Source organism: Blennius ocellaris (assembly GCF_963422515.1).
Source record: "Blennius ocellaris genome assembly, chromosome: 15".
NCBI lineage: Eukaryota > Metazoa > Chordata > Actinopteri > Blenniiformes > Blenniidae > Blennius > Blennius ocellaris.
The window spans coordinates 26,606,719-26,618,829 of record NC_137664.1 but is presented as its reverse complement, the minus strand read 5'-3'; the positions used below and the strand labels follow the sequence as shown (position 1 = coordinate 26,618,829).

General features: G+C 40.5%; 1 protein-coding gene across 1 annotated transcript in view; it reads right to left on the bottom strand.

Moving 5' to 3' along the window:
* Window positions 1–2,688: 2,688 nt before the first annotated feature.
* The window catches only part of LOC308140264 (ras-specific guanine nucleotide-releasing factor RalGPS1-like), a 116,431-nt gene continuing 107,008 nt past the window's right edge, over window positions 2,689–12,111 (bottom strand). Inside the window, exon 20 of the mRNA XM_080509949.1 lies at window positions 2,689–3,557. Within this exon, the coding sequence (XP_080366075.1) occupies window positions 3,528–3,557 (30 nt within the window). The 3' untranslated portion in view covers window positions 2,689–3,527. The remainder of the gene's footprint in view (window positions 3,558–12,111) is intronic.

The following is a 12,111-nucleotide window of genomic DNA, read 5'->3' as shown; positions in this document are numbered from 1 at the left end:
GTGCTGCTTTTAATCAAACGTTTAATCAAATGGTTGGAAAGTGTTTGAATCGGTGTGTTAATGTTAAATAGTATATATAGCATATATCGTATATATAGCATTAACAAAGGCATTATCTATTGCCCTCCCCCTCTCTCTCTCTTCAATGTTCTCTCTTTCTTCTCTGTCTTTGAGCATTCCCACCCCCCCCCCCCCCCAAAAAAAAAAAACCTAGTACTCCAGCTTGCTCATTATGTCATTATGTGTTATTCTCAGGCCCTGTTCAGACGACGTTGTTTTATGAAACTACATTGTTTTTGATCAATCATCCAAACGGCTTGGGAGCCTCAAACCTGAGTTGTTTTGGAATAAAGGATCCAGATTTGAGAAATTTAATAACGCCGCCTCAGCTTTTACGTGAAGACAAGGCGCACATGACCTGCCTCTCAACCAGATAACTCTGCAAGCCTGTCCGTGACGTCACTTAACAACAACAATGGCGTACTACATGCTTTCGATCAAGGAGTAGAAGCTACTGATGCTATTTGCATCTTCATCTCTGTATTTGGTGTATTCCTGTGGAAGAGTTACTGTGCCACCTACAGGCCCGACATAGTGTGGAAGGGAAACTTTTTAAGAACAGGGAGAAAAAATTCATTTTGGCTGGCGTGGTCAGGGCTGAAGCTGATTAACCCAAACCGAGTGAGTGTGAAATTTGGCTTGCCACATGCTGGATGTTAGTGTGTCAAAACGTGAGCTCTTTCACCTCAAGAGGCTTCACAGCCTGAGAAGGGATCTACTTCTGTGAAACCTTGCTCTTCACTCTCTGTTGAGAAGCTTTCCACGGTGTATCTGAGGAATCCATGCAAAGGCTTAAAACACCTCTGTGTTGCTGCTCAATCATCAGAAGTTGAAACCCGTCTCCTGATTTAATTTCTCACTGAAAGGGCCACTGTCATGAACTTCACAGAGCTTCATGATGGATATATCTGCAGCTGATTAGCAGGTTTAAACAGTCTGCCACAGTTTCAAGTGCTTGTAAAACTCAGCTGTATAACACAGAGTAAACAGATCCCATGAAAAGTAAGTACAAAATATCTGTATTAAATAGGTTCAAATATGGAGCATCACTAAACTTCTGTAAGATTCAACAGAGCCTTTGAGGCTGCATTCATGTGCAAATATACAACACTCTTCAAGATAAGCATGTTTCAAACCTAACAATAGAGGAATGAGCTCTACAAAAGAAACAGACCATTCAGTACATGACAATACAGTTTCACATGTTTGCCCACTGTTGAATAAAATCATGTAACAATGAGTCACAGCAGAAAATAAAAGATACATATGGAAATGTTTTCATTGGAAGAATAGTTGTTTTATCCCAATTTCGATCTTAAAGATAAGATTTAAAGACAACGATTTACCTGACACCAAGGCCCTGTTTACTCAACAACGATTACGAGTCTCTCCAGAAAACTTTCTCCACTTTTAGGTGGTCCGTTTCCACGACACCAGTGTGCGGATGCACTGAATGTGAAGTTTTGAATCTGGCTCCCAAGGTGTAAAGATGGTTTCACAGCCACTATTCCCTCCTGCAGAGACTGCTGGAGGCTACAGAGCCTGTTACTGCACATCTCCCCTCCCTTCCCCTTCCATCCCTTGTAAACAAACATGGCGACCCACAGTGGTATGGCTTCAGGTCAGTGTTCTAGTTTTATCCTCCATATCAGTAGTTTTATAGTTGACACTCTCCCCTGATAGCATCCGGAGCGTCTCCAGTCCATGCTGGTGTCGGCTTCTCTCCATTTTCTTCTTGTTTATAGTGTATTGTTGTCTGGTTTCATTATAAAATCAATCAACAGCGCCCCCCTGTGGCCCAGCATACTAACTACATCTTTGTCTGTGTGTCCACTGCTGCAGTGGAAACACACTTCCTTTTTTTGAATAGATTAGATGTTGTCACGTGAAACATTGGCGTGTACACAGGATGTAGAAAGATGACGTTGTGATCAAGCACTCAGTCACACTGTGAGCAGCACAAAGGAACCTCAGGATCTTTGGATCATGGAGTTACTGCCACTGTGAAGGTTTCACATTGAGTCAATTGTAACGTCAGACACACTTGGTAAACACAGGCATCCAGAGTGTCAAAGCAGTGCTCAGGTTTGATGGAAGTGTCAGTCATGTTTCTTTTCCCAGTGTGGTATCAAACCTTCTATACCTCCAATAATCCATTTCAAAAATGTCCAGGCACCTTTCTACAAGGCTTGTCCAGAAGAGACCGTCTACAAACATGATGCGTTAATCTTGAGGTCACAACGAGCTCGACCCTCTGACAGCCGACAGAACCTTCCAGACTGTTCTCAATAAACATATGTGTTTTCACTTCATCTCTGCTGTATCTGGTCAAATGTTGCTTCTTCTACAGTCACAAACTCATAAAAACAGCTACTGGTTTATTGACTGAGCTGTGTGTCAATCCTTCAGAGGTATTTAATCTCAAATCGCTTGCAATTGCATTAGTCTAATGACTAAATGATCGACTCCTAAGAATAAGGAATCCTCCATTGGAGATGATTTAACAGAAATACATCTGATTGTCTTCCCTTTGCTTCTGTCTTTCATGACATCAATGTATTCCAAAAAGAACAGCTTCTTCTAGCAGGTGGTGAATCAATGTTATTCTATTCTACCGTTTTACATTTGATGGTCAAATGTAAAACAACAACAACATCAACAACAACAACAACAACAACAACAACAAAAAAGCAGTTTCACAAATTCCAGTATATACACAGACATGAGGGATGGAAATGACTCTTTGTCTGCTCACAGACAAGTTCACTTTCTTATTTTGAGGTCACTTCATTTGTTCTGTCTGGATCAAACTGAAATAATATTTTTTCAAGTGGCAGTGGTGATGCCCCTTCTTTTCTTTTTTTCTTTCATGACAGCACTGATGGTTAAACATGAAGCTTTGAGACTCAGATCGAGTCATGACAGCAGATCTTTCTGCAGCTTCCATGTTCTTGAGTTGCAGTTGTGCAGTACATTATGTTGAAATACAAAAGAAACAAAATCTTTCACAGCAAAGTTGTTTTGTGATCGCAGTTCCAGCAGCATTCAGATTAAAATTCAAGGCTGTTCAACACTGGTCTGTAAACGAAAAGGTCTTTCAGATAACACTATGGAAATTACATGTACACTAACACTTATTTGACACATTTATGAGCAACCCAATATGGGCCAAAATCCTATGAATGTGCTCACTCACATGTTTACAGCAGTGCACAAAACACCATCAGCGTAATTCAATGCACCAAAATGTTTGGAGAAGAAGCAAACCTCACCAAAGGGTACTCCACAATACAGTCAATCATAAAAAGCGAGCATGCTGAAGTTGTCGTGGCACCTTCAATGTCACAGTTTGTTCACAGTGTCAGCACCGTTTCAGGAGGTACCATCACAATTATCTGGTGGTCATCATTTTGTCTCTGCCTTCTGAACAGGTGGTTTGGCACATTATTGTCCCGCCGTGTCTGTTTTCAGTCAAACGACATCAGGTTTGCTGGCATCTGTTGAGAGAATACAAGAAAAATTATGCTAGCTTTATTAATATTTGCCTCATTTCAACATGGAAACTTTAAAGTAGATAAAAGACCAGGTATTATCAGGGGTTTTATTGGGAAAAGTTTTTTTGAGACGACGCTGGAAAGAAATTTTGCTTTGTGGAAAGACACATGCGAAATGTCTTCCTTTTGAATAAAACACAGGTGCAACAAGTACGGAAAAATTGTTTTAAATATGGAGGGTAAAATCCAATGTAACAAATATCTATCCAAGCATTGTGGTTAGCAGGTTAGCAACTAGTTTTATTAGCTCCTAACCTGCCAGTAACCTGCCAATACCAACTAGTTTTATTAGCTCCTAACCTGCCAGAAACCTGCCAATACCAACTAGTTTTATTAGCTCCTAACCTGCCAGTAACCTGCCAATACTAACTAGTTTTAATAGCTCCTAACCTGCCAGAAACCTGCCAATACCAACTAGTTTTATTAGCTCATAACCTGCCAGTAACCTGCTACTACCAACTAGTTTTACTAGCTCATAACCTGCCAGTAACCTGCCAATACCAACTAGTTTTATTAGCTCCTAACCTGCCAGTAACCTGCCAATACCAACTAGTTTTATTAGCTCCTAACCTGCCAGTAACCTGCCAATACCAACTAGTTTTATTAGCTCCTAACCTGCCAGTAACCTGCCAATACCAACTAGTTTTATTAGCTCCTAACCTGCCAAAAACCTGCCAATACCAACTAGTTTTATTAGCTCATAACCTGCCAGTAACCTGCTACTACCAACTAGTTTTACTAGCTCATAACCTGCCAGTAACCTGCCAATACCAACTCATTTTATTAGCTCAGAACCTGCCAGTAACCTGCCAATACCAACTAGTTTTATTAGCTCATAACCTGCCAGTAACCTGCAAATACCAACTAGTTTTATTAGCTCATAACCTGCCAGTAACCTGCCAATACCAACTAGTTTAATTAGCTCATAACCTGCCAGTAACCTGCCAATACCAACTAGTTTTATTAGCTCATAACCTGCCAGTAACCTGCCAATACCAACTAGTTTAATAAGCTCATAACCTGCCAGTAACCTGCCAATACCAACTAGTTTTATTAGCTCCTAACCTGCCAGTAACCTGCCAATACCAACTTGTTTAATTAGCTCATAACCTGCCAGAAACCTGCCAATGCTAACTACTTTTATTAGCTCCTAACCTGTCAGTAACCTACCAATACCAACTAGTTTTATTAGCTCCAAACCTGCCAGAAACCTGCCAATACCAACTAGTTTTATTAGCTCAGAACCTGCCAGTAACCTGCAAAAACCAACTCGTTTTATTAGCTCAGAACCTGCCAGTAACCTGCCAATACCAACTAGTTTTACTAGGTCATAACCTGCCAATAACAACTAGTTTTATTAGCTCATACCCTGCCAATACCAACTAGTTTTATTAGGTCATAACCTGCCAATAACAACTAGTTTTATTAGCTCATAGCCTGCCATTAACCTGCCAATACCAACTAGTTTTATAAGCTCATAACCTGCCAGCAACCTTCCAATACCAACTAGTTTTATTAGCTCAAAACCTGCCAATAACAACTAGTTTTATTAGCTCATTACCTGCCAGCAACCTGCCAATACCAACTAGTTTTATTAGCTCAGAATCCTGCCAGTAACCTGCCAATACCAACTCGTTTTATTAGCTCATAACCTGCCAGTAAGCTGCCAATACCAACTAGTTTTATTAGCTCCTAACCTGCCAGTAACCTGCCAATACTAACTAGTTTTAATAGCTCCTAACCTGCCAGAAACCTGCCAATACCAACTAGTTTTATTAGCTCATAACCTGCCAGTAACCTGCTACTACCAACTAGTTTTACTAGCTCATAACCTGCCAGTAACCTGCCAATACCAACTAGTTTTATTAGCTCCTAACCTGCCAGTAACCTGCCAATACCAACTAGTTTTATTAGCTCCTAACCTGCCAGTTACCTGCCAATACCAACTAGTTTTATTAGCTCCTAACCTGCCAGTAACCTGCCAATACCAACTAGTTTTATTAGCTCCTAACCTGCCAAAAACCTGCCAATACCAACTAGTTTTATTAGCTCATAACCTGCCAGTAACCTGCTACTACCAACTAGTTTTACTAGCTCATAACCTGCCAGTAACCTGCCAATACCAACTCATTTTATTAGCTCAGAACCTGCCAGTAACCTGCCAATACCAACTAGTTTTATTAGCTCATAACCTGCCAGTAACCTGCAAATACCAACTAGTTTTATTAGCTCATAACCTGCCAGTAACCTGCCAATACCAACTAGTTTAATTAGCTCCTAACCTGCCAGTAACCTGCCAATACCAACTTGTTTAATTAGCTCATAACCTGCCAGAAACCTGCCAATACTAACTACTTTTATTAACTCATAACCTGTCAGTAACCTACCAATACCAACTAGTTTTATTAGCTCCAAACCTGCCAGTAACCTGCCAATACCAACTAGTTTTATTAGCTCAGAACCTGCCAGTAACCTGCCAATACCAACTCGTTTTATTAGCTCATAACCTGCCAGTAAGCTGCCAATACCAACTAGTTTTATTAGCTCCTAACCTGCCAGTAACCTGCCAATACTAACTAGTTTTAATAGCTCCTAACCTGCCAGAAACCTGCCAATACCAACTAGTTTTATTAGCTCATAACCTGCCAGTAACCTGCTACTACCAACTAGTTTTACTAGCTCATAACCTGCCAGTAACCTGCCAATACCAACTAGTTTTATTAGCTCCTAACCTGCCAGTAACCTGCCAATACCAACTAGTTTTATTAGCTCCTAACCTGCCAGTTACCTGCCAATACCAACTAGTTTTATTAGCTCCTAACCTGCCAGTAACCTGCCAATACCAACTAGTTTTATTAGCTCCTAACCTGCCAAAAACCTGCCAATACCAACTAGTTTTATTAGCTCATAACCTGCCAGTAACCTGCTACTACCAACTAGTTTTACTAGCTCATAACCTGCCAGTAACCTGCCAATACCAACTCATTTTATTAGCTCAGAACCTGCCAGTAACCTGCCAATACCAACTAGTTTTATTAGCTCATAACCTGCCAGTAACCTGCAAATACCAACTAGTTTTATTAGCTCATAACCTGCCAGTAACCTGCCAATACCAACTAGTTTAATTAGCTCCTAACCTGCCAGTAACCTGCCAATACCAACTTGTTTAATTAGCTCATAACCTGCCAGAAACCTGCCAATACTAACTACTTTTATTAACTCATAACCTGTCAGTAACCTACCAATACCAACTAGTTTTATTAGCTCCAAACCTGCCAGTAACCTGCCAATACCAACTAGTTTTATTAGCTCAGAACCTGCCAGTAACCTGCCAATACCAACTCGTTTTATTAGCTCATAACCTGCCAGTAACCTGCCAATACCAACTAGTTTTATTAGCTCAGAACCTGCCAGTAACCTGCCAATACCAACTCGTTTTATTAGCTCAGAACCTGCCAATAACCTGCCAATACCAACTAGTTTTATTAGCTCAGAACCTGCCAGTAACCTGCCAATACCAACTCGTTTTATTAGCTCATAACCTGCCAGTAACCTGCCAATACCAACTCGTTTTATTAGCTCATAACCTGCCAGTAACCTGCCAATACCAACTAGTTTTATTAGCTCATAACCTGCCAGTAACCTGCCAATACCAACTAGTTTTACTAGGTCATAACCTGCCAATAACAACTAGTTTTATTAGCTCATACCCTGCCAATACCAACTAGTTTTATTAGGTCATAACCTGCCAATAACAACTAGTTTTATTAGCTCATAGCCTGCCATTAACCTGCCAATACCAACTAGTTTTATAAGCTCATAACCTGCCAGCAACCTTCCAATACCAACTAGTTTTATTAGCTCAAAACCTGCCAATAACAACTAGTTTTATTAGCTCATAACCTGCCAGTAACCTGCCAATACCAACTAGTTTTATTAGCTCATAACCTGCCAGCAACCTGCCAATACCAACTAGTTTTATTAGCTCAGAACCTGCCAGTAACCTGCCAATACCAACTCGTTTTATTAGCTCATAACCTGCCAGTAACCTGCCAATACCAACTAGTTTTAATAGCTCATAACCTGCCAGTAACCTGCCAATACCAACTCGTTTTATTAGCTCATAACCTGCCAGTAAGCTGCCAATACCAACTAGTTTTATTAGCTCCTAACCTGCCAGTAACCTGCCAATACTAACTAGTTTTAATAGCTCCTAACCTGCCAGAAACCTGCCAATACCAACTAGTTTTATTAGCTCATAACCTGCCAGTAACCTGCTACTACCAACTAGTTTTACTAGCTCATAACCTGCCAGTAACCTGCCAATACCAACTAGTTTTATTAGCTCCTAACCTGCCAGTAACCTGCCAATACCAACTAGTTTTATTAGCTCCTAACCTGCCAGTTACCTGCCAATACCAACTAGTTTTATTAGCTCCTAACCTGCCAGTAACCTGCCAATACCAACTAGTTTTATTAGCTCCTAACCTGCCAAAAACCTGCCAATACCAACTAGTTTTATTAGCTCATAACCTGCCAGTAACCTGCTACTACCAACTAGTTTTACTAGCTCATAACCTGCCAGTAACCTGCCAATACCAACTCATTTTATTAGCTCAGAACCTGCCAGTAACCTGCCAATACCAACTAGTTTTATTAGCTCATAACCTGCCAGTAACCTGCAAATACCAACTAGTTTTATTAGCTCCTAACCTGCCAGAAACCTGCCAATACCAACTAGTTTTATTAGCTCCTAACCTGCCAGTAACCTGCCAATACCAACTAGTTTTATTAGCTCATAACCTGCCAGTAACCTGCAAATACCAACTAGTTTTATTAGCTCATAACCTGCCAGTAACCTGCCAATACCAACTAGTTTAATTAGCTCATAACCTGCCAGTAACCTGCCAATACCAACTAGTTTTATTAGCTCATAACCTGCCAGTAACCTGCCAATACCAACTAGTTTAATAAGCTCATAACCTGCCAGTAACCTGCCAATACCAACTAGTTTAATTAGCTCCTAACCTGCCAGTAACCTGCCAATACCAACTTGTTTAATTAGCTCATAACCTGCCAGAAACCTGCCAATGCTAACTACTTTTATTAGCTCCTAACCTGTCAGTAACCTGCCAATACCAACTAGTTTTATTAGCTCCTAACCTGCCAAAAACCTGCCAATACCAACTAGTTTTATTAGCTCATAACCTGCCAGTAACCTGCTACTACCAACTAGTTTTACTAGCTCATAACCTGCCAGTAACCTGCCAATACCAACTCATTTTATTAGCTCAGAACCTGCCAGTAACCTGCCAATACCAACTAGTTTTATTAGCTCATAACCTGCCAGTAACCTGCAAATACCAACTAGTTTTATTAGCTCCTAACCTGCCAGAAACCTGCCAATACCAACTAGTTTTATTAGCTCCTAACCTGCCAGTAACCTGCCAATACCAACTAGTTTTATTAGCTCATAACCTGCCAGTAACCTGCAAATACCAACTAGTTTTATTAGCTCATAACCTGCCAGTAACCTGCCAATACCAACTAGTTTAATTAGCTCATAACCTGCCAGTAACCTGCCAATACCAACTAGTTTTATTAGCTCATAACCTGCCAGTAACCTGCCAATACCAACTAGTTTAATAAGCTCATAACCTGCCAGTAACCTGCCAATACCAACTAGTTTTATTAGCTCCTAACCTGCCAGTAACCTGCCAATACCAACTTGTTTAATTAGCTCATAACCTGCCAGAAACCTGCCAATGCTAACTACTTTTATTAGCTCCTAACCTGTCAGTAACCTACCAATACCAACTAGTTTTATTAGCTCCAAACCTGCCAGAAACCTGCCAATACCAACTAGTTTTATTAGCTCAGAACCTGCCAGTAACCTGCAAAAACCAACTCGTTTTATTAGCTCAGAACCTGCCAGTAACCTGCCAATACCAACTAGTTTTACTAGGTCATAACCTGCCAATAACAACTAGTTTTATTAGCTCATACCCTGCCAATACCAACTAGTTTTATTAGGTCATAACCTGCCAATAACAACTAGTTTTATTAGCTCATAGCCTGCCATTAACCTGCCAATACCAACTAGTTTTATAAGCTCATAACCTGCCAGCAACCTTCCAATACCAACTAGTTTTATTAGCTCAAAACCTGCCAATAACAACTAGTTTTATTAGCTCATTACCTGCCAGCAACCTGCCAATACCAACTAGTTTTATTAGCTCAGAATCCTGCCAGTAACCTGCCAATACCAACTCGTTTTATTAGCTCATAACCTGCCAGTAAGCTGCCAATACCAACTAGTTTTATTAGCTCCTAACCTGCCAGTAACCTGCCAATACTAACTAGTTTTAATAGCTCCTAACCTGCCAGAAACCTGCCAATACCAACTAGTTTTATTAGCTCATAACCTGCCAGTAACCTGCTACTACCAACTAGTTTTACTAGCTCATAACCTGCCAGTAACCTGCCAATACCAACTAGTTTTATTAGCTCCTAACCTGCCAGTAACCTGCCAATACCAACTAGTTTTATTAGCTCCTAACCTGCCAGTTACCTGCCAATACCAACTAGTTTTATTAGCTCCTAACCTGCCAGTAACCTGCCAATACCAACTAGTTTTATTAGCTCCTAACCTGCCAAAAACCTGCCAATACCAACTAGTTTTATTAGCTCATAACCTGCCAGTAACCTGCTACTACCAACTAGTTTTACTAGCTCATAACCTGCCAGTAACCTGCCAATACCAACTCATTTTATTAGCTCAGAACCTGCCAGTAACCTGCCAATACCAACTAGTTTTATTAGCTCATAACCTGCCAGTAACCTGCAAATACCAACTAGTTTTATTAGCTCATAACCTGCCAGTAACCTGCCAATACCAACTAGTTTAATTAGCTCCTAACCTGCCAGTAACCTGCCAATACCAACTTGTTTAATTAGCTCATAACCTGCCAGAAACCTGCCAATACTAACTACTTTTATTAACTCATAACCTGTCAGTAAAATACCAATACCAACTAGTTTTATTAGCTCCAAACCTGCCAGTAACCTGCCAATACCAACTAGTTTTATTAGCTCAGAACCTGCCAGTAACCTGCCAATACCAACTCGTTTTATTAGCTCATAACCTGCCAGTAACCTGCCAATACCAACTAGTTTTATTAGCTCAGAACCTGCCAGTAACCTGCCAATACCAACTCGTTTTATTAGCTCAGAACCTGCCAATAACCTGCCAATACCAACTAGTTTTATTAGCTCAGAACCTGCCAGTAACCTGCCAATACCAACTCGTTTTATTAGCTCATAACCTGCCAGTAACCTGCCAATACCAACTCGTTTTATTAGCTCATAACCTGCCAGTAACCTGCCAATACCAACTAGTTTTATTAGCTCATAACCTGCCAATAACCTGCCAATACCAACTCGTTTTATTAGCTCATAACCTGCCAGTAACCTGCCAATACCAACTAGTTTTACTAGGTCATAACCTGCCAATAACAACTAGTTTTATTAGCTCATACCCTGCCAATACCAACTAGTTTTATTAGGTCATAACCTGCCAATAACAACTAGTTTTATTAGCTCATAGCCTGCCATTAACCTGCCAATACCAACTAGTTTTATAAGCTCATAACCTGCCAGCAACCTTCCAATACCAACTAGTTTTATTAGCTCAAAACCTGCCAATAAGAACTAGTTTTATTAGCTCATAACCTGCCAGTAACCTGCCAATACCAACTAGTTTTATTAGCTCATAACCTGCCAGCAACCTGCCAATACCAACTAGTTTTATTAGCTCAGAACCTGCCAGTAACCTGCCAATACCAACTCGTTTTATTAGCTCATAACCTGCCAGTAACCTGCCAATACCAACTAGTTTTAATAGCTCATAACCTGCCAGTAACCTGCCAATACCAACTCGTTTTATTAGCTCACAACCTGCCAGTAAGCTGCCAATACCAACTAGTTTTATTAGCTCCTAACCTGCCAGTAACCTGCCAATACTAACTAGTTTTAATAGCTCCTAACCTGCCAGAAACCTGCCAATACCAACTAGTTTTATTAGCTCATAACCTGCCAGTAACCTGCTACTACCAACTAGTTTTACTAGCTCATAACCTGCCAGTAACCTGCCAATACCAACTAGTTTTATTAGCTCCTAACCTGCCAGTAACCTGCCAATACCAACTAGTTTTATTAGCTCCTAACCTGCCAGTTACCTGCCAATACCAACTAGTTTTATTAGCTCCTAACCTGCCAGTAACCTGCCAATACCAACTAGTTTTATTAGCTCCTAACCTGCCAAAAACCTGCCAATACCAACTAGTTTTATTAGCTCATAACCTGCCAGTAACCTGCTACTACCAACTAGTTTTACTAGCTCATAACCTGCCAGTAACCTGCCAATACCAACTCATTTTATTAGCTCAGAACCTGCCAGTAACCTGCCAATACCAACTAGTTTTATTAGCTCATAACC